Source organism: Mirounga angustirostris, unplaced genomic scaffold, assembly GCF_029215605.1.
Source record: "Mirounga angustirostris isolate CCGP_5_RB_7025 unplaced genomic scaffold, mMirAng1.0.hap1 SCAF_9, whole genome shotgun sequence".
NCBI lineage: Eukaryota > Metazoa > Chordata > Mammalia > Carnivora > Phocidae > Mirounga > Mirounga angustirostris.
In genome coordinates this window covers 131,463,981-131,491,582 of record NW_026991717.1, presented here as the reverse complement: position 1 = coordinate 131,491,582, position 27,602 = coordinate 131,463,981, and the positions used below count along the sequence as shown (strand labels likewise).

Below are 27,602 nucleotides of genomic sequence, written 5' to 3'. Positions count from 1 at the left end.
TGTAATGGTTATGGGGTCATAGGTGGTATTTATGACTACTTTCTTCCACTACCAACTCTGTATTCCCCTCGTCTTCACCAGGTATCTTGTGGGATGACCCAGACAGTCAATCCTGAAGAAGCTGGGCCTTTAGTACTTCTGCCTAGATTGGGTTGTTATAGTTTTCAATTGACCTTAATCACAGGGCATGGTAATACTAATAGATACCCTAAGGGATCTCCTGTATTTCAGACACTCTTCCTTACTTTCATTGTGGAGTAGTAGTCCAATTTCCCCTTGGTAGTGAGGATCGATCACACCAGCCAGCATGAGAACTCCCTTCTTTGCTGTTGATTTAGAGGCACAAGGAGCCCAAAGTAGCTGGGTGGCTGTCTTAATTTCCAACTCAATGGAATCATTCATTGTGTGTCTCTTGGTGGAAGCATTCCTTTTCCTAGAACTAAGACCTCTAGGCTAACAGAGCATAAAGTCAGGGGAACAGGAGGCAAACATTTTGCTAGTGAGTCACTTGGGAGTACTCGTGAGTGGTGCCATTCCCAGTTCCACCCCATGATTTCTGGGTCCATGAATCCTGGTAGGGGAGAAACTGCACCATATATTGGATGTGGATTCAGAGCATTTACAGCCTTCTGGAGAACCTTGCTAGAGCCCTGAGACATATTGTCACCTAGCTCACACTGTAACTGTGTCTTCAAAAAGCCATTCCACCGTCCTATCACACCAGTTCCTTCAAGATGGTAGAGAACTTGGTAAGCCCAGTGAATTCCATGAGCGTGGGCCCACTGTACACTTCTTTTGCTATGAAGTGAGTTACTTGATTAGAAGCCATGCTTCGTAGAATACCATGACAGTGCTTAAAGCATTTTGTAAGTCCACAGATGGTTGTTTTGGCAGAAGCACTGCATGCAGGGAAAGTAAATCTGTATCTAGAGTAAGCATCTGTTCCAGGTAGGATGAAACATTGCCCCTTCCGTAATGGAAGCAGTCCCATGTAATCAACCTGCCACCATGTAACCAGCTGACCACCTTGGGCATTGGTGCCATATTGGGCACTCAGTGTTGGTCTCTGCTGTGGGCAGATTGGGTGCTCAGCAGGAGTCATAGCCAGGTCAGCCTTGGTGAGAAGTCCATGCTGATCGGCCCGCACATAACCTCCTTCCTTACCACACAGCCACTATGTTCATGGCCCACTGTGCGATGATAGGGTTGACTGGAGAAAGAGACTGACTGGTATCTACAGAAGAGATCATCCTATTCACTTGATTATTAAAATCCTCCCTGCTGAGGTCACCCTTTGGTGAGCATTCACGTGGGACAGAAATACCTCCACATTTTTTCTCCCCATTCAGAGAGGTTTACCATGTACCTCTTACTCATATATCTATGTCAACCAGACTTCCTTGTCACCAATATTCTTTTTTTTTCTTTCTTTCCTTTTTTTTTTAAATTAACATAATGTATTATTTGTTTCAGGGGTACAGGTCTGTGATTCATCAGTCTTACACATTTCACAGTGCTCACCATAGCACATACCCTCCCCAAAGTCCATCACCCAGCCACCCCATCCCTCCCACCCCCCACCACTCCAGCAACCCTCAGTTTGTTTCCTGAAATTAAGAGTCTCTTATGGTTTGTCTCCCTCTCTGGTTTCGTCTTGTTTCATTTTTCCCTCCCTTTCCCTATGAGCCTCTGTCTTGTTTCTCAAATTCCTCATATCAGTGAAATCATATGATAATTGTCTTTCTCTGATTGACTTATTTCGCTTAGCATAATACCCTCTAGTTCCATCCATGTCATTGCAAATGGCAAGATTTCATTTTTTTGATGGCTGAAAAATATTCCATTGTGTGTATATGTGTGTATATATATAGATAGATAGATATAGATATATAGATATACACACACCACATCTTCTTTATCCATTCATCTGTTGATGGACATCTAGGCTTTTTCCATAGTTTGGCTATTATGGACATTGCTCCTATAAACATTGGGGTGCAAATGTCCCTTCAGATCACTACATTTGTATCTTTGGGGTAAATACCCGGTAGTGCAATTGCTGAGTCATAGGGTAGCTCTATTTTCAACTTTTTGAGGAAGCTCCATACTGTTTTCCAGAGTGGCTGCACCAGCTTGCATTCCCACCAACAGTGTAGGAGGGTTCCCCTTTCTCTGCATCCTCACCAATATCTGTCTTTTCCTGACTTGTTAATTTTAGCCATTCTCACTGGTGTGAGGTGGTATCTCACTGAGGTTTTGATTTGTATTTTCCTGATGCTGAGTGATGTTGAGCAATATTCTAATCTTACTTCTTCCAAGTCCCTGACCATCCAGCCAAACCATTGGCCACTGCCTATTAGTCAGTATAAAATTGCACATCTGGCCATTTCTCCTTCCAAGCAAAATGAACATCCAGGTCACTGCTCCAAGTCCTGCCTGCTGGGAAGATTTCCCTTCACCGTGTTCTTCAGGGATGTGCCAGAAAGGAGCTATCGTGCTGCAGTTGTCCACTTTAGGATGGTGCCTGCATATCATACAGAACTATCTGTAAACAAGGCCTGAGTCTTCTCTTCCTTTGTCAGCTATCGTAGGGAACCACCCATGAGGGCATAGATGCAGGCTGGGAGAGAGACGGCGTTGTAGTGGGAGCAGGGAGGGTGGGCATCTGGGTCGCTGGTTCATGTAACTTGTGCCTTCAGGACCTGCTCAGGCTCCATCTCGTGTCTACTACCTCCACTTGATGAGGGAGTGCTGCTGATGGATCAGATAATACCCCATGTATGATGGGCATCTCAGGTCTCATGGAACTTGGGGCCCATGGTTAAGTGTTCAGTCTCTATTTTGGCCCAGTAGCAGACCAAGAGCTGTTTCTCAAAAGGGAAGTAGTTATCTGCAGAAGATGACAGGATTTTGCTCCAAAATCCTATGAGTTTGTACTGCAGTTCACCTCCAGGGGCCTGCCAGAGGTTCTAAAAGCGTCCCTGTCTCCCACTGACACCTCAGGCACTATTGAATCTGCTGGAACATATGGCCCGAGGGGCAGAGCAGCTTGAACAACAGCCTGGACCTGTTGCAGAGCTTTCATTTGTTCTGGGTCCCACTCAGCAGCAGCTTCTCAGGTCACTTGGAAAATAGGCTGGAGTCCTACTCCCAAATGAGGAATATGTTACCTCCAAGATCCAAAGAGGCCCACTAGGCATCGTCCCTCTTTTTCAGTTGTAGGAGGGGTCAGATGCAACAACTTATCCTTCACCTTGGAAATAGTATCTTGACATGCCCCATACTACTGGACCTCCTAGAAGTCACTAGCCTAGAAGGTCCCTAAATTTTAGTTCGATTTATTTTCATACAGCTGTTTTCCCAATCAGTCTAGAGTAGTTACTACTTCTTGCTCACCAGGCCCAATCAGCATAAGGTCATCAATATAACAGATCATGTGTGATATGGAAGAGAAAGGTGATCAGGAGCCTCAAAAACCAAATTAGGACGTAGGGCTGGAGGGCTGATGTACCCCTGAGGTAGGACAGTAAGGGTGCATTGCTGGCCTTGCTAGCTGAAAGCAGCTCCTTCTGGTGGGCCTTACAGACAGTGATGGAGAAAAAGGCATATGCCAGATGAATAGCTGCGTACCGGGGTGTGTGTGTGAATTTGCTCAAGCACCGAAACCACATTTGGTACAGCACTGCAGTTGAAGTCCGCCACCTGGTTAAATTGACAATACTCCAGTGTCCTCTCCAAGATCCATCCGTCTTCTGCAAGGGGGTGGTTGGGGATCACCCGTCCTACGTCTTTCAAGGCTCTGATGGTGGCACTAATCTGTGCAATCCCCCAGGAATGCTATATTACTTTTGGTTTTATGATTTCCCTAGGTAGAGGCAGTTCTGATGGCTTCTATTTTGCCTTTTCCGCTATAATTGCCTTGCCTCCACAGGCCAGGGAACCAATGTGGGGATCGTGCCAGCAGCTAAATCTGTCTCTTCCGATTATGCATTCTGGAACTGGGGAAATAACCACAGGATGGCGTCAGGGACCCACTGAAGCCACCACGAGATGGAGCTGAAACTCTACTGGTCACCTGACCTCCATAAGCCCCTACTCTGGTGCGCCACTGTGATGTTTGGGGTCTCCTGGAATTAGTGTCAGTTCAGAACCAGAGTCTGGTAGTCCCCAGAAAGTCTGGTTATTTCCTTTTCGCCAATAAACAGTTCCTCTGATAAAAAGCTATAGGCCCCTTCGGGGAAGGCTGGGAGAAAGATTCAGAGTATAAATTTTCAGGGTCCTTCCTGAAGGCGACCCACCTTCCCCTTCATTCAAGAGGTTCTGGGGTATGTAAACCGGCTCAAGTGTGGGAATCGATTGAGGGGCCATTGACTGGGGGAGGGCAGAGGAGACGACAAAGGGACACCAGGAACCTTTGGAGGGTGGTTGGGTATATTCCTTTCTTTGGTTGTGGCAATGATTTCACAGGTGTATACATACGTCAGAACTTAACAAAGCGTACACTTTGTGTGTGGGAAGTTTACTGTGCATCAGTTTTACTTTAATAAAACTGTTAAATTTTTCTAAACATACCTAGTACAGGACAGATTAGGAAGGAAATAATTTCTCACTATTCCAGTTTATTTAATTCCAAAGTGATCAGTAATATTTCTTGTTAAAGTCATTAACTTAAAAGTTTTTAATATGGGGCGCCTGGGTGGCTCAGTTGGTTAAGCGACTGCCTTCGGCTCAGGTCATGATCCTGGAGTCCCGGGATCGAGTCCCACATCGGGCTCCCTGCTCAGCAGGGAGTCTGCTTCTCCCTCTGACCCTTCTCCCTCTCATGCTCTCTGTCTCTCATTCTCTCTCTCTCAAATAAATAAATAAAATCTTAAAAAAAATTTTTTTTTTAAATATGACTTTGCTTAGTTTAAATGGGCCTCTTTACAGTTTGAAAATGCCTCAGAATTATAGGAAACCTCGGTCATGGTCTTGAGCATCTGGGTCCCTTTGCAAGGTCATATCTGTCATGGTGACAGGTGCAAAGGGCAGCCTTAATCTGACAGCATTAAATAGTGCCTCCTCTGACTGATTCCCCGCTCTCTGGGTCCACGTCCACAAGCAGTCTGCTTACAGTTTTTCTTTCCTTCATAGGACTGCCTGCAGGGAGGTAATATATTGCTGGTTATGATGGCAGGAGTATTCTAAACCAAGTGATGTTCAAATTTAAATTGCTTTTATTGCCTTTAGAGCAATCATTTGGCATTCTGGTTTTAGAAAGAGAAAGAGCCTGAATCAGGGTGTCTAAAATCTTGAAACTAGAACATATTTTTCAAGAACTTAAATAGGATTCTTGCCATTTAACCAATTAATTATCCATTTTGTCGTGTTGTTAATAATTTTCTTTAAAGCTTAGTGTTAACCTATGATTGCACGGTTTTTGGTTGTTACTGAAATTTGTAACAGTGTAATAATTAAATTATCCTACACCAGCTTTTCCTTCCAAGGTAGTCATTCTGATTGTCTTTCCCGGTGTAAAGTCTTTCATAGTCTGTTCTTTTAAAAATATGCACCATTGAAAATATATACAATGGGATATTATTCAGCCATAAAAGAGGATGAGATTTTTACCATTTGTGACAACATGGATGGACCTAGAGGGTATTATGCTATGTGAAATAAGTCAAACAGAGAAAGACAAATATCATATAATTTCATTATATGTGGAATCTGAAAAGCTAAACAAACGAACAAAGCAGACCCATAAATACAAAAAACAAACTGGTGGTTGTGGGGGCATATAGAATGAGCAAAACAGGTGAAGGGAATTGGGAGATCCAGGCTTCCTGTGACAGAATGAATATGTCATGGGGATAAAAGGTACAGCGCAGGGAATATGGTCAGTGGTGCTGTGATCCTGTGTGGTGACACAGGGTAGCCACACTTGGGATGAGCAGAGCACAGCATACAGACTTGCTCAATTCACTATGCCGCACACCCCAAACTAATGTAACGTTGTGTCAACTCTCCTGCCATTAAAAAAAAAAAAGAACATAAATTTAAAAAGTGAAAAAGAAATGTACCGTTCTAATAAATGTATCATTATCTTGTCCCCTGTCTTAATTAGCCAAGGGCTTTTTTCATCACTGAATTCTTCTTCATGTTTGTGATCTTCCCTGAACGCTGCATACTTTCTAGAGCTTTTACTTGAGCTGCTTCAGAATAACATCTTATCCAAGTTATCTACCTGCCTGTAACTGTTAGGTAGCCTAAAACCAGAATAAGAATGTTTCTCTGGTATATCAAATCTTAAAATACAGTAAGAATTTAGAAGGAGAGGAAAACTTTCTCCCTGCTGTAAGAATCCCTTCAACGGGGTCCCGGTGGTCCCCTCCCTTCTGTGTGAGTGCCATCAATGAGCGGATGGCCCAGTCATGTAAAGTACTTTCAGGGAAGCCCCTTCCATTATTGAACAACTTCTCTTGTATAAAATCCTGCTTCCTTAACATAAGCTGAAATCCACTTCCTCTAACCTCTGCATGTCGATGCTGGTCCCATCCTCCAATGGACATATACGAGTTCTGTTGTTTCTTCCAGACATTGCTTTAGGGATTTGAAGATAGTTTTATTAACGATAAAGCTTTTGTTAGCTTTTCTGAGTGTGTGTCTTATTTTTATTTCATGTACATAGCATGTGCTTTTCTTACTTGTGTGTCTCCCACTAGCTTTTATTCCCTTTCTGTGTAGAACCCCTTCTTTTAGGCTCTGGGTTACTGCTGCGTGCAAAGGTGTCCACCCCACCTCTAGTATCTCTTGTCGGTTCTTCTGGCTGCCCCTCGTCCTTCACTGGCCTGGGGCTTTGAATCCTGTGTCCTCACCTGAGAATCAGGATACAGAGGGTCTGTGTGCAGTTCTTCCGTCCTCTCTGATAGCATTGTGCCTCATTTTCTCTTGACTTTGAAATGTCGAAAATATTTGCCATGAGGTGTTCATCTGGCATTTCACAATCCGTCAGTAAAATATGCTTTGTTAATGTGTCTCATTGTACTATTAGAAGCATAATGTTATATAAATTCAGGTCTCAGTGTTATCAAAATAATAATAATATTTGCTGTACAGTTTCGGTCGGCGGTTAGCAAAACTACGACCCGCAGGTCAGCTCCCTTCTGAGGCCTGTTTCTGTGTGGCCTGTGAGTTCTGAATGGTTTTTACCTTGGATATTATGTTCTTGAGTGGTTGAAAAAGTCAAAAGATGAACAGTATTTTCTGACACGTGAATATGATATGGAATTTGAGTTTCACTGTCCATCAGTAAAATTGTGCTAGGACACAGCCATGCTCCTTCATTGGAGGATCATCCCCGGCTGCTTTGGGGACCACTGCAGCGAAGGTAAAGAGTTGCCCCAGAGACTGCATAGCTTTCAAAGCCTACAGTATTTATTGTCTGGCCTTCTATTGCTTATTCCTTATCCAGTGCTAAGTAACAAACTGCCTCAAAACTCGGTGGCTTAAAACAACATTCATTAACTGTCTCAGAGTTTCCGTGGATGAGGAATCTGGACACAGCTTAGCTAAACCTTCTACTTCCGGGTCACTCACAGGCTGCAGGTGGAGTGCTGGCCGGGCTGTAGTTCTCTCAAGACTCACCTGGGAAAAGGTCTGCTTCCAAGCACATGTGTTTGTTGGCAAGATTCGGTTCCTCTGGGCCATTGGACAGAGGGCCCCCATTCTTGGCTGGCTGTCAGCCAAAGACCACCCTTCAGTGCCTCACCAAGTGGGCCTCTCTGACTTGGCCGCTTGCTTCCTCAAAGCATGCGGGCAGGAAGGGAATGGAGAGGGTCTCCAGGAGGCTGGACTGTTTTGTAACCTAATTGTGAAAGTGGTGTCCTGTCACCTTTACACACAGTATTGTTTATAAGAAAGTCACTAGGTCAGGGGCGCCTGGGTGGCTCAGTCGGTTAAGCATCCACCTCTTGGTTTCGCCTCAGGCTGTGGTCTCAAGGTTGTAAGACGGAGCCTGGAGTGGGCTCCGTACTCAGAGTGGAGTCTGCTTGATTCTCTCTCTGCTCGAAATTCTCTCTCTGCTCCTCCCGCTCATGCTCTCTTTCTCTCTAAAATAATAAATAAATAAATCTTAAAAAAAAAAGAAAAAGAAGTCACTGGGTCCTGCGCATACCTGAAAGGAAGAAATAACGTGAGGGGATTACGGTGACTATAAGGAGACCGTGATCGTTGGAGACAGTCTTAGAAGTCTGCCTGCCATGGGTCCTTACAAAAAGTTTGCTGACCTCTGGGTTAGGTAACTGACTTATTAATTGTCCTCCCAAGGAGTGTCTCTCTTTAGGTAATTACTATAGTACATTGATTTTGTGTGTCATACTATAGTCTTCTAAAGCAAAATTAAATTAGTAATTCTGTTGGATTCTTTTATTCTATCCATGTTGATTAGTCATTAACACCTTGAATTAACTCATTTGTATTTTTTAAAATTGTCTACTTATAGATGTCTTGCTTTTAGAGTTATGCATGGAATAACTATAACAACCATCATTATTTCTTACCCTGTTTTAAGAGATCATTTCCCCCCCCTTGGCTTTCATATCTTTCTTACATTTTTATGATAAAATCCTTAATCAGCATATTTTATAAAGCCTTCTTGATTCCCAATGTGCTATTCATTTTTTCTTTTCTTCCTCATTTTACGTATTTGTGTACCCATTAGCAGCATCTGTGTTTCTGGAGGTTTTTTCCACTAGTTACCCCCAAATCCGTTAATGTTCCTCACAATAGATTTCATCTACACATTCTTCCACATGACCCAGTTGCAGCAGCTGCAAGGTAGAGTCCAGTGATGGGAGGGGTGTAGCAAGGAGAGGAGCAGGGTGGAAATGACCCTGCCCTTGGTACTCATATTTCTCAGCTTTCTATCTTACTTCCTTTCAGCATCCTTTAGCTCGGTTTACTCCTGCTTCCCTTGCATAACATGTGGGAATGGAGCTGAATCATACTGTATCATTAATTTGCCCTCTGAAGCACTCTCGAGGGGGTTAGAGGGTTTAGAGCCCTGAATAAGACGTAGGAATAATCCTTCCAGCCATGGGGAGGGCCCATCAGAGGCACTATCAGAATGGTTAACATTTGGGGTGCTTCTCCTCAGTCTGTCATGCTCCCCCTGAGACCTGGCCTTCTGTTGTTCCTGCGAGGCTCTGTGTAGGCACTTCACTGCACCCTCTGATTACCACCTCAGCCATTTCTCCTCTGGTCCCATCAACCTGAAGTCGAAAAGGTCAGCCTCGTCTGTACTGGGAGAGGCTGTGGAGGTAGCCTTCTGCATTCATGACTCAGTCATTTAGTTGCATCTGGAGTAATCGTACTGTTCTTTATGGGCTCGTGGTTCTCTCTGGCCTCCTCAGAAGGACCTCATCCTTTTGGAGGATAATCATGGCTCTGTACTCTAGCTCTTTGCTCTGACTCTGGCTCTTTTCCATTTAGCAATCTCTTTGAAATTCTTTGCATTTCACTCCTCTCTTAGCTCCATATTGCCTTAGTTTATTGTCACATGCAGTCTCTTGGTCCCAGGGAACCCCCGAAGTATGGTTCTCCACCCTCTCCCATCCCTTTCATCTTGCCCATTAAGGAAAGGTGCTTTATTTTTTTTTTTTAAGATTTTATTTATTTGTCAGAGAGTGAGAGAGAGCACAAGCAGGGGGAGTGGCAGGCAGAGGGAGAGGGAGAAGCAGGCTCTCCACTGAGCAGGGACCCCCATGTGGGGCTGGATCCCAGGATGCTGGGATCATGACCTGAACCAAAGGCAGACGCCCAACCGACTGAGCCACCCAGGCGTCCCCAGGAAAGGTGCTCTAACAGAATAGTTGAGTGGGTGAAGTAAAAGCTTCCTGAGCACTGTCTGGGTCACAGAAAAGAGCAGAAGGGAAGAGGTACAGGGATGAGATCTGCCTACAAAAACCACAGTCAGTGTAGTGGGGTCCCAGCTTTCGCCCAGACTGCACCCACCCTGTGATTTAGACATGTTCAGCCATGTCTGACAAACCGGTCTGGTAGACCCACTAGGCGTACTCGAGTGCAAAGGGGAGGAGGCCAGCCAGAGCAGCTCGGTTCCCAGAGGCCTTAGCCATTGGGCTGGGGGGCAAGGCTAGGTCATAGTCATATCCATCACTTTTAGGGAGAAGATGCTGTATGTTGAAAAGAAAAGAAAGCTCTCTTACCAAAATCTTTACAAGCTCATGCACACATCTTTACTTCCCGGAACCGCCCAAGGAACAGAAATGTTCTCTCTTGTGCTCCAGAAGCCATGGCAGGAGTGAGCGCCCCTCGGGTAGTTTGTGAGGCAAAAGAAGGAAAAGAGATGCTAAGATGTGAGAGTGAAGCAGAGTATTGCTCACATTAGACGTGCCCTGGGGGCTCCCATCAGTTACTGGCTGAGAGTTTGAGCAGAGTTACAGATTTTGCAGGAGTCGGTGGAGAATCTCATTTGATGATCCTTACTGGCAAGGTCTAGGGAAATACGGGGTAGGTGGATCAAGGCAAAATGCAGTGACAGCCAAAGGGAAGTGTCCCCTCTGGGCATCCACTGTCTCAGACCAGGCACACTCCTGGGGACGAGCCGCACAGAGGGCGAGGCTCACCCGGGCACAGCTGTGCGCCAGCCTCCGTCTGTGCCGAGAAGTCACACACCTCGTGTCCTGGAATCCTTACAGCCCTGGAGGACAGGTAGCTGTGTATGCTTGCCTTACAGACGAAGAAACTGAGCTTATCTTGCCTCAGGACTCAGAGCTACAGGAGCTGGGCCTGGGGTCAAGTACAGAGTGACTCCTGGATAGTTGCTTCTTGCTCTCCCAGGGCGCACACTTGACTCTGTCCTGCTGTTTTCTATTCTAGTGGGGCGGGTGCTTATTGCAGGTAAGTGATGAGAAATGCTGGCCTGCAGACAAGAGGGGGACTGATGAGTAACTTTTACCTCTGAAGGCAGAAGAGAGATATACAGGCAGACTTCTCGTCCTATAAAAACTTTCATACTGTCTGGGAAGATTGGGAATAAATAGATGACAATTCTTAATACCAGGGAGTTTTGAAAACTAGTGGAGTGTTAAGATGCATGTTAATTAAGATGCTATGGAAGTACAGAGGCAGCACGGACCCGTGGGGACTGGGAGTGTGAAGGAAGCAGCCATTCAGGATGGGGAGACTGCACGGGCCGGGCTGGAAGGACCCACAAGCTTTGTGGAGGCTGACGGTAGAAAAGAGGGCCTTTCCGATGGTGGGAAATACCCACAGGGGCCTGCTCATGGGAGCTTCAAGACTTCCTGGCCTTCTTGCCAGGCTTGCGTGCTGTTCTCTGTGGGTTTGTGATCCTATAAATGAAGTTCATTTTATTGCTCCTATTCTAAAAATAATGTTCACTCTAGTGTGAAGTGTGCATATAGTGTAAAATGTGCGTAATAACCCCCAGAGACAAACACTGCTGATATTTTGATATATTGTGCTTATACTAGAAATACAATTTCCTATTTTCCAGTTTTTGCTTAAAGATTTTCGCATTCTCCAATTACAGGCTCTCTGTAAACATAATTTTGCAATGGCTATATAACATAACCATTGAATAGATATACCACAGTATTCTTAACTATTTAGAGTAAGTGAAGTGGGCTGGAAACTCCTCCTAACTCAGGCAGGCATATGAGTAATCCTGTAACTCTGGGACCACATGGGAACCAGGAAGTGAGAATCAACAATATTAAGTTATGAAATAGGAAATTTGGAATGGAGGGCAAGTAGAAATACACAACCCAAGAGAAGGCATGCCATCTGTGAAAATGCAGAAATGTTATCTGCAGGCCTCTGTTGAAACTGAGGAAGAAAGATCCTGAGTGAGCAAGGTATCATGAATGGAAAACAATCAGACATTTATTCATTCAGGAAATATTTGTTGAGGGCTTGCTGAGTGCTAAGCAGTTCTCTAGGCCCCAGGAGAAAAGCAATGAACAAAATTGCTTTTTTTTTTTAATTTTTACGATTTTATTTATTTGTCAGAGAGAGCTTGCGAGCACAAGCAGGGGGAGCGGTAGGCAGAGGGAGAAGCAGGTTCCCCTCTGAGCAAGGAGCCTGATGCAGGACTCGATCCCAGGGCCCCGGGATTGTGACCCGAGCCGAAGGCAGACGCCCAACCAACTGAGCCACCCAGGCGTCCTGAAAATTGCTTTTTTTAAAAACACGAGTCCCCATTCCCTCAGAGCTTACATTTTAGTTGTGAGAGATAATTAATTGACAAATATATAATAGTCTTTAGATTCCATGAAGCAAAAAGAAAGGAGAGGGATGAAAAGGATGGGTATTTTGTCAGGATGGTTAGAGAAAGATGCTCTGATAAGGTGACAGTTGAGCAGAGACCCTATTGGAGGGACAAGTGAGCATTGCCCATCACCCTAATACCATTGTTGAGACAGTTCCTTATTGATATGTTTTAGTAAACATATGAAACACATGTGATGTTTCATAGGCTCACTGTTTCCACCACATTTTATTATGAAAATGTTATTTCTGTTTGAGTGGATACACACCTACCTGCTTCCACCATGATTCTACCGTGACTATTTGACCATCCTTACTTGTTCTGTGTCTACCATCCATCCAACTTGTTCCCCATCATAGTTTTAGTTTTAGTCTTGGTGTTCACACCCTTTAATCCATATATTCTTAAGCTAATCAGTTGTGAATTTCTTTGACCACAGAGGGTTTTCAGAAACATAACGTTCATGACTAGAACGAGATTGTATATTCATTTTTATATTACAGATTTAATTTTATTTAATTTTTCTTTTTTCATGTAATTCCTCAATCCATTTGGAGTTTATTTCGGGTTGTGGTATAAGGCATAGGTCTTGCTTTGTTTCAGGATTTCCCAAATAGCTGGTTTCCCCAACACATTTGTCAAACAATGTGGCATTTCCGATGTTGGCTGGTCCCTTTTCAAAAACAATGTAAGTTTGTGTATGTGCCTGGATATTTTTCAAGTTGTCTCTTCTGTTCATTTGATTTGGCTGTTGATTTATTTTGCTAGCACCTCAGTTTTACAGTTTTGTCTTATAATACTTTTTAACGTGTAGTTAACATGTAGAATCCTTCCCAATTATTTTATTTTTCAAAATCTTCTTAGCTGTGTTATTTGCTTATTCTTGGAAAAAAATATTAAAATCATCTATGTTCTAAAACACCTGCTTAAAATTTTAATTGGTATGTATATTTCTTGCTTTATTTGAAAGGAATCTTGCCTCATCTTTAAAACAGGGATAATACTAGCTGCCTTTGGTAGGATTATTGTATGGATTAAATGATAACAAACACAAGAAGTGTTTACCATGATGTATCAACTCAGGGCCTGTTGTGATTTTACAGAGAGCTCTAAGGTTTATTTGGGCCCTGCTCCATGGCAGTTCTTCTGGAGTTTCCCAGATTCCCTTTGAATCTAAAAAGAAAGAGCTCTGGGCTACTACCAGTTCAGAAATCAAGCACATTTGAAGGTAAAGGGGAAGCACACCTGAGCTATGTCTCCCTGCTCTTCTTGCAGGGTGTTCTGGGATGGTCACGACTAGCACTGGCTAGAACCAGCATCCTCCACCCACATCCCCAGTTTCTGGTTTCTGCAGTGCACATTCTGTGCAACTGTATTAGTCTAGGCTTTGGATTGGCATTCATGCTCACAGGTCACAGTGGGCTGGAATCTGGCACCAGTTTTACTTAGCTTTCGAAGATACAGGTCAGGAAACAAGAGCATGAGCATGACAGCATCAAACACCTCTTCGTCAGCGGTCCTTCCCACCACCTCCGCCTGGCTTCCCAGCCCACAGAAGACACACTCAGCCATTAGTGGTGAGACCAAGTGGGTGGGTGTAAACCACCCCAGCATGGGAAGCTCAGCACAGGAACTGTATCTTAAAACTCCCCCGTGCACAGCTTCCAGGCGCCCTCCCCCACCAGCCCCCGCCCAAGGACACCCTTGGGGTAAGAGATAACACCCAGAAGTTTGTGTTCTCTGAGTTTTAAATAGTCCTGTCTGCTCACACCCCTCAGGGGTAACTTCGCAATAACCGGGCACAGCTGTCATTTCACATTTATCTTGGCCCAGTACGTTTCAAGGAAACAGTATAAGAGGAAGGTAAATCCCAGATCATCTTCCGATGGAGAAAAGATTTAAGCCTGCTGGGCGCTTTCTCCTCACCACCCCACCCACTCCATTTCTGGTCCTCTTCCTGGCCCTACAGTTCTCTGCAGGATTAGGCTTCAGAACCTCTCCACGCACTAAGCAAACCTTGTGCCAGTCTGTGTACCGAGACAAGAAGCCTAAGAAGTGTTCCTGCTGTGGTATCTCCTTCTGCGGGGCCCCTATTCCCTCCTGCGAGTTGGGAGGATGCTCGCCATTGCCTGCTGGACCTCCCACCACTGCTTCTGGCCGTGTTAGCTTCTCTCCACAAAGGGAAGTTCCAGGGCCATCACCGGCGATTCTTCGTGTTCCCTCGTCAGCCCTGTTCTCAGAAATCCCTTCACATTTCCACTCCGTGTCTTCCCATCCCTGCCTCGTCCCCATCTAAAACTCTAGTGCCCGGCACCTGGCGCCTGCCACACACCTCCTTCGCTCACTGATGCTGTTTGTGTGCCCAGACCGCCACCCCAAGTTGTACACGGGGTCTCTTTCTGCCCCTCTTTCCAGTTTGGCATCTTGGTGGGGCCGCCCTGTTCTCTCTACATCTCTCCTTTTGTGGATGAACCCGCCACGGCTGACCTGACCGACTGTTGCTTTCCCTGGTGCCCGGTGCGGAGCAGACTTCCAGTAAAGGCCAACGACTCGGGTGTAAGAAGTAACAGACATGCAGGATCGCCACCTTCAGACGGTGGCGGCTGAAGTGCTTCGTTCCCTAGCTCGAGTCAGCAGAAGCGGAGGTCAGCAACGGCGTGTCTGTTGCCCGATCCTTTTACACAAGAAGGTCCTGCCTGCAAAAAGTACATTCAAGGTGGAGAAAATGGAAAAGTCTGTACTTATTTTTCCCTAAGAAACACGGTGGCCAGTGTCTCTGTCGGATATGCCTGGGCCTGATCTGAGGAGAGGATCGTCTCTAACGCTGAAAACCCTGCCGAGCAGTGAGCCATGGGCGTGTACTAAAGAATCAAAAAGAAAAAAGAGTACTGCTTATTTTTTCCCTTGTTCTGCCAGCGTTTTCTCGCGTCCCCAGGGTGGAGTGCAAGAAGTCGGATTAGATTTGAAATGAACTACACTGCTGGAATTTTCAGTCCAAAGCCACTGATCCTTTCCCTGATTCTTGGTGGCGACTGGCTGAGGTTTTCTCCTGCTCTAGCAGGAGGGGGTCTAACGGTAGCGCACGTAGGTCAAGCACTTGCTACGTTCCAAGGGCAATGCCAAGCCCTGTTCGTCATATTTTCACCCATGTAAGCACCACCATACCCACTTCAGGTTAAGGAAACCGTGGTATTAAGGAGGTTAATCAACTATCTCAGAGTCACACAGCCAGTACTCCACAGAGCCAGTTTGAATTCTGGCTGGCCCCAGAGTCCATGTTCTTACCCGGCTATGCTGTCTCTTACAAACGTGTTATCTGATTCTGTTCCATAATGGTTATTAATATTTTAATACACACCAGGCTATCATTTTGCAAATCCAAATAAAGGAATAACTATTTATCTCCATGTATACCATGTTAAGCTTCTTAATTTCAATCTGTCCCCTTCATTATCCCTTCTCATTATTGATCTTCCTTTTAACAGGGGCAAAAGGTACATTTGGTTGGATTGATTTCTTCCATGACCTTAGAATAAATTCAAATATTTCATCAAGAACCTTGATTATCTTGTTTACCTTCCGTAATAAATAGTAGATGTTATCTTTGAGTTCCTTATAGGGCTCACCTGCCTGTTTTATAGTAGCAGATAATGAAGCAGATGCTTCCATCCCACGAAAAGCCCCAGGTCTGGTGCTCGTGTTCAGATATTAGGAGTGGAGCCATGTCCAAGTGGCTCTGACTCTCCGTCTTGGCCTGCCTCCCCTCGCCCTTCCTGCTGGGCCCTGTGTTCACTGGCACACAGGGAAGGAGAAGAGAGGCAGGTATGGTTGGAGTTGCTTTTGTCCTTTCCAATCTGAGGGCTGGATTGACTTCCCTGAGTTTATTGGGAGTTGTTTCCGTTGGGAACTCTTTCATCAGAATCAAGTCCACAGATGGGAGGTCCCAAGCCTTCATATATTTTTTTCCAATTAAGTATTTGGGATGGTGGCTTCCCACTAGGAGTGCCTTATACTGAAAAATGATCCAACACTTTCTGTTTCTGCTTTTTTAAGTTTCAGAAATTTGATTTCATGGTATCTCGTTTTAAATACTCTTGCTCCGGTTTTCACGTATAGCTCAATTTCAAAGTGTGTTGCACAATACTTGTTTTGCTAAGAATACTGTCACTATAACCTCATCCTCTGGTTGTTTTAATAGCAAGTTTTATCTGCCTACAGGAGAATATTAAAAAGTGAGCCTCCATATCCTCAAGAAATGAGTGCTTTAGCTAAAGACCTAATTCAGCGTCTTTTGATGAAAGATCCCAAGAAAAGATTGGGATGTGGCCCACGTGATGCGGATGAAATCAAAGAACATCTCTTTTTTCAGGTGAAATATATTGAACAGATGGTTTCGTATGCCCTACTATTTGCAGGGTGCTTGGTATTCTTGGTGAAATGAGTGAACGGGGTCCCTTTTGGGGATCTTTGCTCCCTATTTTCACATACATTGCACCTTTTTTTAAAATGACAGGGACCCTGGAAAAATCCAAAGATCAAAATTCTACTTGGAGACACCTAAATGGTCTTTTTCTCCCTAAATGAAGTAAGAGTGGGGAGGACCATAAAGGCATTCAGTCTTCCATAAGCTTATTGGTTCCAGTTTTGAGTACTGGTTTCTATTTACGATTTTAAAATTTAGGCATCTGGACCAAAGAGGCTTTTATTTTTTACTTTTCTCTCAGTTCATGAGCCATTCCTGCCAGTGTGTTCCACCTTTTAGACAACGATTTCATTTTTCCTTCTTTCCTCAGGAGCTATCTCAGACAATTAAAAATCTACCTATTTCTCAGTTGTGTATCTGCAACATAGAATTAATTATTCTTTTTTTTTTTTTTTGCCTATCCTTAAAAAGCCTAATGAGGCCATTCTACAGAGCACCAATACATCTGCTCAACTTAGTTTGCTCAATTTATTAACAACAACAACAACAAAAAAAAAACAAAGAAGAAAAACCTCCAAAATTATAGATAACTGGGGGGAAAAAAAGTTAAGTTGGCCAACTTGGCTAGTTATTTCAATCTAAGCGGTCAACCTGGCACACCATAACCTCAGTTTTTAAAACCCTGCACTTATGACTTTTTTTTTTTAAGAGAGAGAGGGGGAACACACGATGCGCAAGCAGGGGATGGGGTGTAGGAGGGGCAGAGGGAGATGGAGAGAGAGAATCCCAAGCAGGCTTCAAGCTCAGTGCTCAGCGCAGAATCCAGCTAGGGGCTCCATCTCAGGACCCTGAGATCATGACCCGAGTTAAATCAAGAGTTGGATGTTTAACCAGCTGAGCCACCCACGTACCCTATGAACTTAGGACTTTTAAATAATTTTATCACCTCAACAAACATGACCTCTAGGTATTCATGGTCTAAAGGGACCATCCAAGTTTTATTTTTATTCTGCAAACTGAGTTTTTACAGTATTATCACCAAAACAAATGAAAATAGCATAACAAAACAAAGAAAAAGCTCTGCCTAGAGTAACCTTTTTGTCATCTATTGTTTTTTAAATATAGAGAAACAAATAATGGCTGAGAATAAGAATTACCTCTCTATTTCTATACTCAAAAAAATAACATCAGTCTCTCAGTCGTAACCCATTTAAAAATATATTATTATATATCTTTTGGAAGTTCAGTAACAGAAATACATTTAGAATAAAATTAACTTCTCAGTGTGTGCATTTCATAAATTAGCATGGCTTACAAAGATTAATATTTGAACAAACTATTTCAAATATGTTTTTGAGAAATCTGGCTCAAAATTTAACAATAAGTTAAGATTTAAGAAAGTACTCAAGCAAAATGCCTCAGTCATATTTCCCTAGGATCTTTTTCTGTGTGGTTCCCTATATTTGTGAATATTACAGTATGTCTTTCATATTAGAGAAATTTTTCTTTTCTATAGTTTGGAATAGTAATTTTAGGTTATTTAATTGCCTTGCTTTTTAAATAACAAGGACACTTGAGGAAAGACCAGACTCCAACTTGTAAAGACCTAAATGGAGAGAAGGTGGAGAGGAGCATAATAGCATTCAATTTTCTACATACCAAATGTTCTCCTGCTAACAACATATTCCTTTAAATTACCCCTTTACTCTGGAAGTTTCTTTTAATGTGTGTATAAATAGCCAAGCACAAATCATATGCTTGTAATGGAAAACATTATAGCCACACAGAGGACAGAACACTAACTAGAAAATCAAGAGACTGACCCTTCCACTGGCTAATGTTTAAGTGAGAAAGGTTAGTTCTTACTTCCAGCCTTCAATTTCTATCTGGATCAAGTAAAGGAGATGAGCTAAATGATCTCTAAATCCCACTCTAACTGAAAAATATGAAGATCTGTAATCTAATGATTTTTTTCTACATTGCCTCCACAAGAGGGCATAATAAAAACATTTATGTTAGTTGATTAAACTTAGCCAATGTCATCAACCATCTCTGAAATCAGAATGCATCTTAACAATGGACATTGTAACCATTCTAGTTGGTGATGCCTTTTCTTTCGTAATGGTACATAAAATAGTGGTTTATCTCACTATAAGTGATGACATCTTAGATTTGAGGAAATATGTTAATAGGATAGCTGTAGGATTCAATTCAGTAAGGAGTATCTGAGGTTGTTTTAAGTGACAGAAGGAGCACAAAGAAAATAGAGCACAGAGTTGAATTTGAATAAGATAAAACAGCACTTTATCAGGCAGTAAGCGACTGGCATGGGGGGAAAGAAGCAGTATTTAAAAAGCTAGAATACAGTTAAATGCAAAAAAGATGATCACATCAGTATGACAGTATCATTTATACTTAGAGACATAAACAAGTGCATGATTTATAGTGTGTTTATTTTCTAATCTGTCCCGATGACCAGGAGGGAAACCAAGTATAGGCCGAGAGCCACTTTAACACTGCCTCTAGAAAATAGGGATATTCCTTTAGAGTTAATACTCATATCCATAGAGCATTGAAAAGCCCTTTATTACAGTTCAGTTTTGTTTTGTTCTGGCCTCACACCTTTCTCAGGAGGGTCAGGACAAAAGTAATTTTTCTGTTATGCCTAACGGTGGACTAGGATATCCTGGTGTCCCCCCAGAGGACACTGCAAGACCCCACAGTGATGGAAGGCCATCTCATCTTTAGGACAGAGCATTGGCTGGAGCCATCAACTGCAGTCAGAAAATGTGCTTGTGCTTGGGGAAAAAAAAAAACACAACATTTTTAATTATTGGTTTGAAATATGTGCTCTTTCCCTATCAACCAATTAAAACCCTAATCTGTCTTTGTTATTCTTAGACAGTTCTCAGAAAATACTTCAACTTTGTTGGTTTCAACTTTGTACCAATTTTCTTTCTCTGTTTTAGAAAATAAATTGGGATGATTTAGCTGCCAAAAAAGTGCTCGCGCCATTTAAGCCAGTCATCCGAGACGAATTAGATGTGAGTAACTTTGCAGAAGAGTTCACGGAGATGGACCCCACCTACTCGCCCGCAGCACTGCCCCAGAGCTCCGAGAGGCTGTTTCAGGTAATCTCCAGGAGCATGCTCATGCACAGAGGCCACATGTGCTCTGGAAAAAAGATTAATTTTCCCATATGAAAAGTGTTCTTGGCATCTAAAAAACAAGATTCTCTAATCTCTTCAAAATTATCAAATATAGAGATACTGCCCATTATTAACTGAAGCTTAGGGTCTGTGAAATAGTAGATATTACTTATGTGGTTTTTTTTTATATAAAGTGGTGCTGATTTCTTACTTGAAATTTTATTTCTGTTCAGGCTCTCTTATAGAAAAATACAATACTACTTTATTTTACCTCTATCCATATAAAATTTTCTTCAGTTCATAAAAAGTGTTACCTGATTCTTTCTCCTCAGTGAGTAATCTAAACTGCTTTCTAACTCCTGAAGATTTGGAAAAGATTTAATACTTAGAAAAAGATCTTCCTCAGACTTGCAATACTCTAACTTTTTTTTTTTTTAAAGATTTTTTTAAATTTATTTATTTGACAGAGAGATAGCACAAGTAGGCAGAGCGGCAGGCAGAGGGACAGGGAGAAGCAGGCTCTTGCTGAGCAGGGAGCCCGATGCGGGGCTCGACCCCAGGAGCCTGGGATCATGACCTGAGCCGAAGGCAGACGCTTAACCGACTGAGCCACCCAGGCGCCCCATCAATACTAACTTTTAAATGGCATCAGATCTTCCCTTCTTGACCCTCGTTAAGTGTCCCATTGGTAGGGCTTAAACTGGTCACCTGGGCTGTGTCTCTGGACCTTAAAGACCCTAACATCTAGCACATGACTGGGCACAGAGTAGATATCTAAAAAATGTTCTTCAAACTGATGAATGTTCCAGCTTGAACAGATTAATCATCTATCACTATACCACTTTTGGTTCAGCACATCATTCTGACGTTTGATTTTATTTCTTTCCCAAAACTCAATTTAAAATTTTTAGTCTAAGGAAGGATAATGAGCCAAATAATTGCTAAATTAGAAACAAACTGTAGCCTTTGGAATAACAATAAACAAGAGCCCTTGGACTACTTTGTTTAATACCTTAAACTCTACCCTTTCGAGAAGTTAGTTGTATTTGTAAGCGAACTTTTATCAGCAATGCAAAAGAATTACAGCTGTGATCTCCTCCAGTCCCATCCATGTTGATGTAAAAGTTGGGTATTCATCCTTTCTGATGGGACTGGAGGAGATTATGCTAAGTGAAATAAATCAAGCAGAGAAAGTCAATTATCATATGGTTTCACTTATTTGTGGAACATAAGGAATAGCATGGAGGACATTAGGAGAAGGAAGGGGAAAATGAAGGGGGGGAAATCGGAGGGAGAGACGAACCATGAGAGACTATGGACTCTGAGAAACAAACTGAGGGTTTTAGAGGGGAGGGAGGTGGGGGGATGGGTTAGCCTGGTGATGGGTATTAAGGAGGGCACGTTCTGCATGGAGCACTGGGTGTTATACGCAAACAATCGTGGATCACTACATCAAAAAACTAATGATGTATTATATGGTGACTAACATAACATAATAAAATAAAATAAAATTTAAAAAGTAAATAAATAAATAAAAGAATTACAGTTGTGAGTCAGATATTGGGGGTGGAATAGGAAAGGTTTTTCTGCCTTTACTTTTGAATTGGTTTAATTCTACCAGAAGATGGCATTCTCTCCTTTTCTGAAAAGCATTTTTCTATTGATTTGAAATAACCTTGCATTTTAGATTACAAATAAAATGAGATTCATCTTAACACATATTTGAATGTTTTTCAGTCTCTTTTCTTGATTTTAGAAAAAAATTATTACAGTCTGTGCTAACGTGGGAAATTGCAAATCCTCATTCTTTACTCTTCCTTTTCTTTTTTTAGGGCTATTCCTTTGTTGCTCCTTCTATTCTGTTCAAACGTAATGCAGCTGTAATAGATCCTTTTCAATTTCACATGGGAGTTGAACGTCCTGGAGTGACAAATGTTGCCAGGAGCGCAATGATGAAGGTATAGACGTGGTTAATTAAATGACACAGTTATCATTTAAATACCAACACTAATTAACATTGTCAAGGCCGGTGAACATAAGAGACTTGCCGTTTGACTAAGATGCAGTTTTAGGAAATGAATAAGTGGAAATAGCAATATTTGCCCTAGAGAATTAGTCACATCAATTTCAATGAACTCCTTTTTACAACGATAGCCAATTATATGTCTTAAAAAGTTATATAGATGAAAGTAGAAATGAGCTAAAAGTAAGATGAATCTTAGAAGATTCTAAATGTATCCAATGCATATTTATTAACATAAATAATGTTCTTTTCTACAATGTTATTTATTCCTCTGCATTCCTAGTATTTTCTTAAGTTAAATGACGTTGGTTTCTTATCAGGACTCCCCATTCTATCAGCACTATGACCTGGATCTGAAGGACAAGCCACTGGGAGAGGGAAGTTTTTCAATTTGTCGAAAGTGCATACACAAAAAAAGTAACCAAGCCTTTGCAGTCAAAATAATCAGCAAAAGGTAGGACTGTGTCTGGCATTCTTCTGTGTGGATTCATCCCAGTCAATGAATTCTGTAAATTAGGATTTTTATTTTAAAATCAATGGTTTCTTGTAAGGCTTTTCACCCATGGGTTTAGCCATTCAGCTCATTAGCTGATCCATTATCCTTCTGACTCTACTGGATGTTTGCTGTTAAAGTAATCCATCTGAGACATAAATCATAGGGTGACAGGCTTTCGAGGTTCCTGCGAGAACATTTTCTGTTGCAGTGGCAATTATGTGCTCAGCAGCTGTTGCTGTTCCTAATAGTTATAGATTTGAAATACTTTTTTTTTTTTTTTTTCTGAAATGACTTAGCAATTTGCTGGTAGCTTTGCGAACCAGCTCATCGTTTCGGTAACTCATTATTACCTCCATGATTATGTATTCCTATTACCAAAATGTCAGGCAAGTCAGGCATCCATTTCTTCATAGGATTGGCTCTCTTCTGACTCAGAAATAATCATCGTCTCAGGAATAACGCATTACTTGTTCTGGTGGGTAGGATGACTCACTACTGTCATAGAGACCTCATTTTGATACTTTGACAGTTACATTCTGAATGCACTGTCAATAAACACAAAATTCGGGTTGGGACAATTGGGACATAAAAACTTGGTGAAGAGGGGTATGTACATGGGGGCTAACCGCTCTCATCTTGCAGGATGGAAGCCAATACTCAGAAAGAAATCACAGCTCTGAAGCTCTGTGAAGGACACCCCAATATCGTGAAGCTGCATGAAATTTTTCACGATCAGGTATTTGACACAATTTTTCTGTGCATTCTGATTCACATAGAGGGTTCTACTTTTTACCAGTCTTGTTGGTGCTGCGGGATCAGAGTCAGGGATGTGGGAGAATACCCAGCCCCTAGAGAAGGCAGAGAAACTTCTTACCCCTCCCCCAAACCGATGCATCCTTTCACGTCTGCTCTTCTCCCTCAACAGTGGGCACATAGGACGTGGACGGAGGAGAGAGGGGCAGGGGCCGGTGGCGCTGTCACAAGCTGCACTCTGCTTGTCACCCGTTCAGCTGCTGCCCACCGTAGCTGAATCACCGGATAGTTCTCAGTAGTCCGTTACTTATCAGCCTTCAACCTTCTCTTCACTTCCGGATAGAACTTAGACAGTTGTAAGCCTAATTAGTGCAAGCTGAAGAAGAGAGGCGACGCAGAAGGGCAAAGCTGCTCCTCTCATCTTACTCCAGGGGACCAGGTCACGCTGCCCCCTCCTCTCCCGGTCCTGCTTTCCAACAGGGACCGAGTGCAGAAGCGTGTAACTCTGCACGTGGCAGGATTGCCACTGTGTCAGGTCCATGCCTCTTCCCCTCCCCTCCGCTGCCACCTTCCATTACAGTTACCTTTCCCCCTGGGACTGGGTGAGATGACACGCTCCTATTAAGACAACATGCTAAGCACAAGAGCCAAACCCAGTCCTGGATGCGGCTTACCCTAAGTTTAACAAAGAAGAAACAGACTCAGAAGGGTCATGAGACTTGTCTGTGGTCACACCGCAAGGCCGTGAGCGTCTCGTTGGGAAGACCTGGGCTCCCGTCCTGGGCTGTCTCCATGTGCTGCCGTAACACCACGTCCTGGGTAGGCCATGGCCCAGTGCTCTACCATACGGGAAGTTCCCAGGGTACCACGGCAGTGATGTCTTAACCACAATAACCTTGCCCTTTATTATTGCATACCTCACCGGGCCAGGTACCGTCCCAGATTCCACATGTGTTATTCAGTCCTTATAGTAACACCATGGGGTGAGAAAATGGAAACTCACAGAAGTTAAATAACAGGGTCTCACAGTTCGTAAGTGGTAATGCTGGGCTCTAGACCCGAGCAGTCCAACTTCAGAACTCTGCTGCCTCAGGGGAGGCAGAAACATGGAGAGAGCACCCAAAAATGACATTGTCCTCCACTTGCTCTGTGGTTCTCATAGTCAGAAAAGGAGTATCTTTGAAGTGAGGGCTTCGGGGAGCGACTCTCCATGCTCCTCCAATTGCCACCATGTCATCGGGCTACCCAACTCCAGTAGAAGTAATGAGTCCCCCATCCACTGGAGGTGCTTAAAAAGAGCCTGGACATTCTCCTGTTGAAGATGATTCACATGATCATCAAGGGATTGGAGGATGACATTTGACAGTGCCCTCTGGTTTGGGGCTTGTGCCCAGCTACGTCCCCGCAGAGACATTCAGTCTCTTATGTTCAGGCGAGATCAGATCTCAGGAACTGCATCCCTAATTTTGTACTTACGCCACAGGATCAATTTATTATTTGTTATTTTTATATTAAAGAGTTACTGAAGGGCGCCTGAATGGCTCAGTCAGTTAAGCGTCCAACTCTTGGTTTCGGCTCAGGTCATCATCTCAGGGTTGTGAGATCGAGCCCTGAATCAGGCTCCACACTGGGCATGGAGCGTGCTTAAGATACTCTCTCTTCTCCCTCTGCCGTTCTCCCCGAGCGGTCTCAAAAAAAAAAGTACTGACTAAGTTGTGTCATGATATAATCCTATATATACTAGTACAAATATATGAAGATATATTATCATTCTGCTATTGATATCTTGGGTGATTTTCTCCGTATAGATGACATAGTTGCCCTGATCACCCCCAGGTGCACATAATCTTCTCTTCAACTCATGGGTGAAATCGATGAGGGTGGGTCTTCAGCCTCCGACTCAGTGTACCGGGAGCTGTATTTGTTTCCTCTTGCTGCTGTAACAAATTACCACAAACCTAAGCAGTACCAATTTATAATCGTACGGTCTGGAGATGAGAAGTTCAAAATCAGTCTCCCTGGTGTAAAGTCCGGGTGTCAGCAGGGCTGGTTCCTTCTGGAGACTCTAAGGGACAGTCCATTTGCTTGCCTTTTTTTTAGCTTCTGGAGACTGCTCACGTTCCTTGGCTCGTGAACCTTCTTTATATCGCTCCAGTCTCTTGTTTCCATAGTCCCATCCCATACTGTTGCTCTGGTGGATAATTTAGACACTCTTCCCATCTCAAGATCCTTAATTACATCTGCAAAGTCCCTTTACCATATCAGGTAACATCCACACGTTCTGGGGATTTGGATACGGGCGTCTTCGGAGGACCATTATCCAACTGTCTCATATATATTTTCTCACTGTTACCTGTTTTATCAGTAAGGGTCCTAAAGCTCATAGATGTTAAGTAGCATCCCCAGGGTCATAAGTAAGTAGCAGAAGTGCCATTCCGATCCAGGTTTGACTCTAAAACCTACCTTTTAAACCACTTACAGGTATTGCCCTCCCATTTTTTTTTTTTTAAAGATTTTATTTATTTATTTGAGAGAGAGAATGAGATAGAGAGAGCATGAGAGGCGGAGGGTCAGAGGGAGAAGCAGACTCCCCGCCGAGCAGGGAGCCCGATGCGGGACCCGATCCAGGGACTCCAGGATCATGACCTGAGCCGAAGGCAGTCGCTTAACCAACTGAGCCACCCAGGCGCCCTGCCCTCCCATTTTTTTAAAAAGCTCATTGGCATATGCTTGTAGCCGACCTTCAACTTTGACCGTTTCTGTTGTATGTAGAAACTCAAATTAGCTTGATCTCTGGTAGCCTGGAAGCAATTCTCTTATTAAAAAGGTTCACCTTTTAAAATTTGCCCAATATGTACAGGATAATTACCTTTTTTATGAAGCTTTTTTTTTCTGGATTTTGCTAATTCAGAAGGAAGCTTATTTGTTCAATGATGTTGGTTCTGTAATACATAGCACCTGAATCTCTTGATTGGGTATCTTTTTAAACTACATGTTTGTGTTCATTTGAGAGCTGATACAATTCCTTTGCTTTTTGATTGCTCCTATGTTACTTTCTTTATGGACATGTATGCAAGGCATAGTAAATAAATAATTTTAAAACTATTTAATTAAGATAATGCCATTGGTATCCAAAGCAGTTATTAAAAAAAAAAACACACACAAAAACAATAAAACACCACGTTGAGCTCTGGGTATTTGCCGTGGATATTAATAAGGAACCCTGAAACTAATCCGTTGAGCTCTCACAGGAGGTTCAGAGTGCCTTCATGAAACAGCACCTTTTTTAAAAGATGTATTTGCCATTCCGTGGGTGGGTCAGGTCTCCTGTGGGCAGTTGCCCATATACTCTGTCATTAATCTTCTCTATTATTTAAAGCAGACGATTTCACATTATTATCAGCACTAGGTCACACTTTAAAAAAGAAAGATCTGTAAACTTGACAAGAGAGGGTTGGAATGGAATTCAAATGAAAGAATTAGTCAAGGAAGGGATATATAAAGATTTCACTGCAGCACTTGAAATTTTCCATGACCAAAATAGAATTCTGAAAAAGCCACGTTATCCTTCAATTCTTTCCTCTCCATCATTAAGACTTGCTGTTGATTATTTTAACAAGGGATTATCTAAATTTATTGGCAATAGTTAATAGTCCAGGAATGTTTCATCTGTAAATACACTTCTCTTCATGAAAGCCCTCCGCGTTCTTCTTTTTTCCTTTCTAGCTTCACACGTTTCTGGTGATGGAACTTCTGAACGGGGGAGAGCTGTTTGAACGCATTAAGAAAAAGAAACACTTCAGTGAGACTGAAGCCAGCTGCATCATGCGGAAGCTCGTTTCGGCCGTGAGCCACATGCATGATGTGGGCGTGGTGCACAGGGACCTGAAGCCTGAGGTATCACGTGACGTGCTCCCTCCCGTCACTCAGTCTAACCTTCTTAGTACCAAACACCCCCACGGCCGGGTGGGCTTTTCTTGTTTCGTTGTTCAGGGCTTTCTGCTAAATAGATACTTGCAGAGATCCCGTTTCTTGGATTCTCTTTCTCTTCTATTTTAGTCTAAAATAAATTTGTCTTTTTTTTTCTTTTTTTTTTTTTTTGCCAACAGATCATCTTGAGGTTATATTTGTAAGTGTGAGAGCCTTTTATGGAAGAAATACTTTATGCAACAGTTGTGGGCTAAAAATAGCAATGGAAATTTTTGTAGCAGAAAATAATATCCTTTCTATATGTGTATCATTTTAGAGGTTTTTTTTTTAAATAATGTATTGTGAAAGCTTATTTTCCATTTTTGTCATCAAATTGATTAGCTCATGAATAGGAATGTATATAATTCTGTTCTAAATATTTAAACATGAAGAATTGTCTTGGTTTAATTAGTTGTACCATCCCTGTATGTGCTTCTCTTTGCTCATGTATTATATTTATAGAATTGTGTAGCAATGCAGAAGCAGCCCCTTTTTATATA

The 27,602-nt window shown here is 42.8% G+C and overlaps 1 protein-coding gene across 3 annotated transcripts in view; it reads left to right on the top strand.

Annotated features, from left to right (window-relative positions):
- Positions 1-27,602, top strand: part of RPS6KA5 (ribosomal protein S6 kinase A5) — a 184,413-nt gene that overhangs the window by 132,838 nt on the left and 23,973 nt on the right. For all 3 annotated transcript variants that reach the window (XM_064571484.1, XM_064571485.1, XM_054513842.2), the window contains exons 8-13: positions 16,508-16,658; positions 19,682-19,843; positions 21,694-21,819; positions 22,205-22,338; positions 23,023-23,116; positions 26,860-27,030. In XM_064571484.1, the coding sequence (XP_064427554.1) occupies positions 16,508-16,658; positions 19,682-19,843; positions 21,694-21,819; positions 22,205-22,338; positions 23,023-23,116; positions 26,860-27,030 (838 nt within the window). The remainder of the gene's footprint in view (positions 1-16,507; positions 16,659-19,681; positions 19,844-21,693; positions 21,820-22,204; positions 22,339-23,022; positions 23,117-26,859; positions 27,031-27,602) is intronic.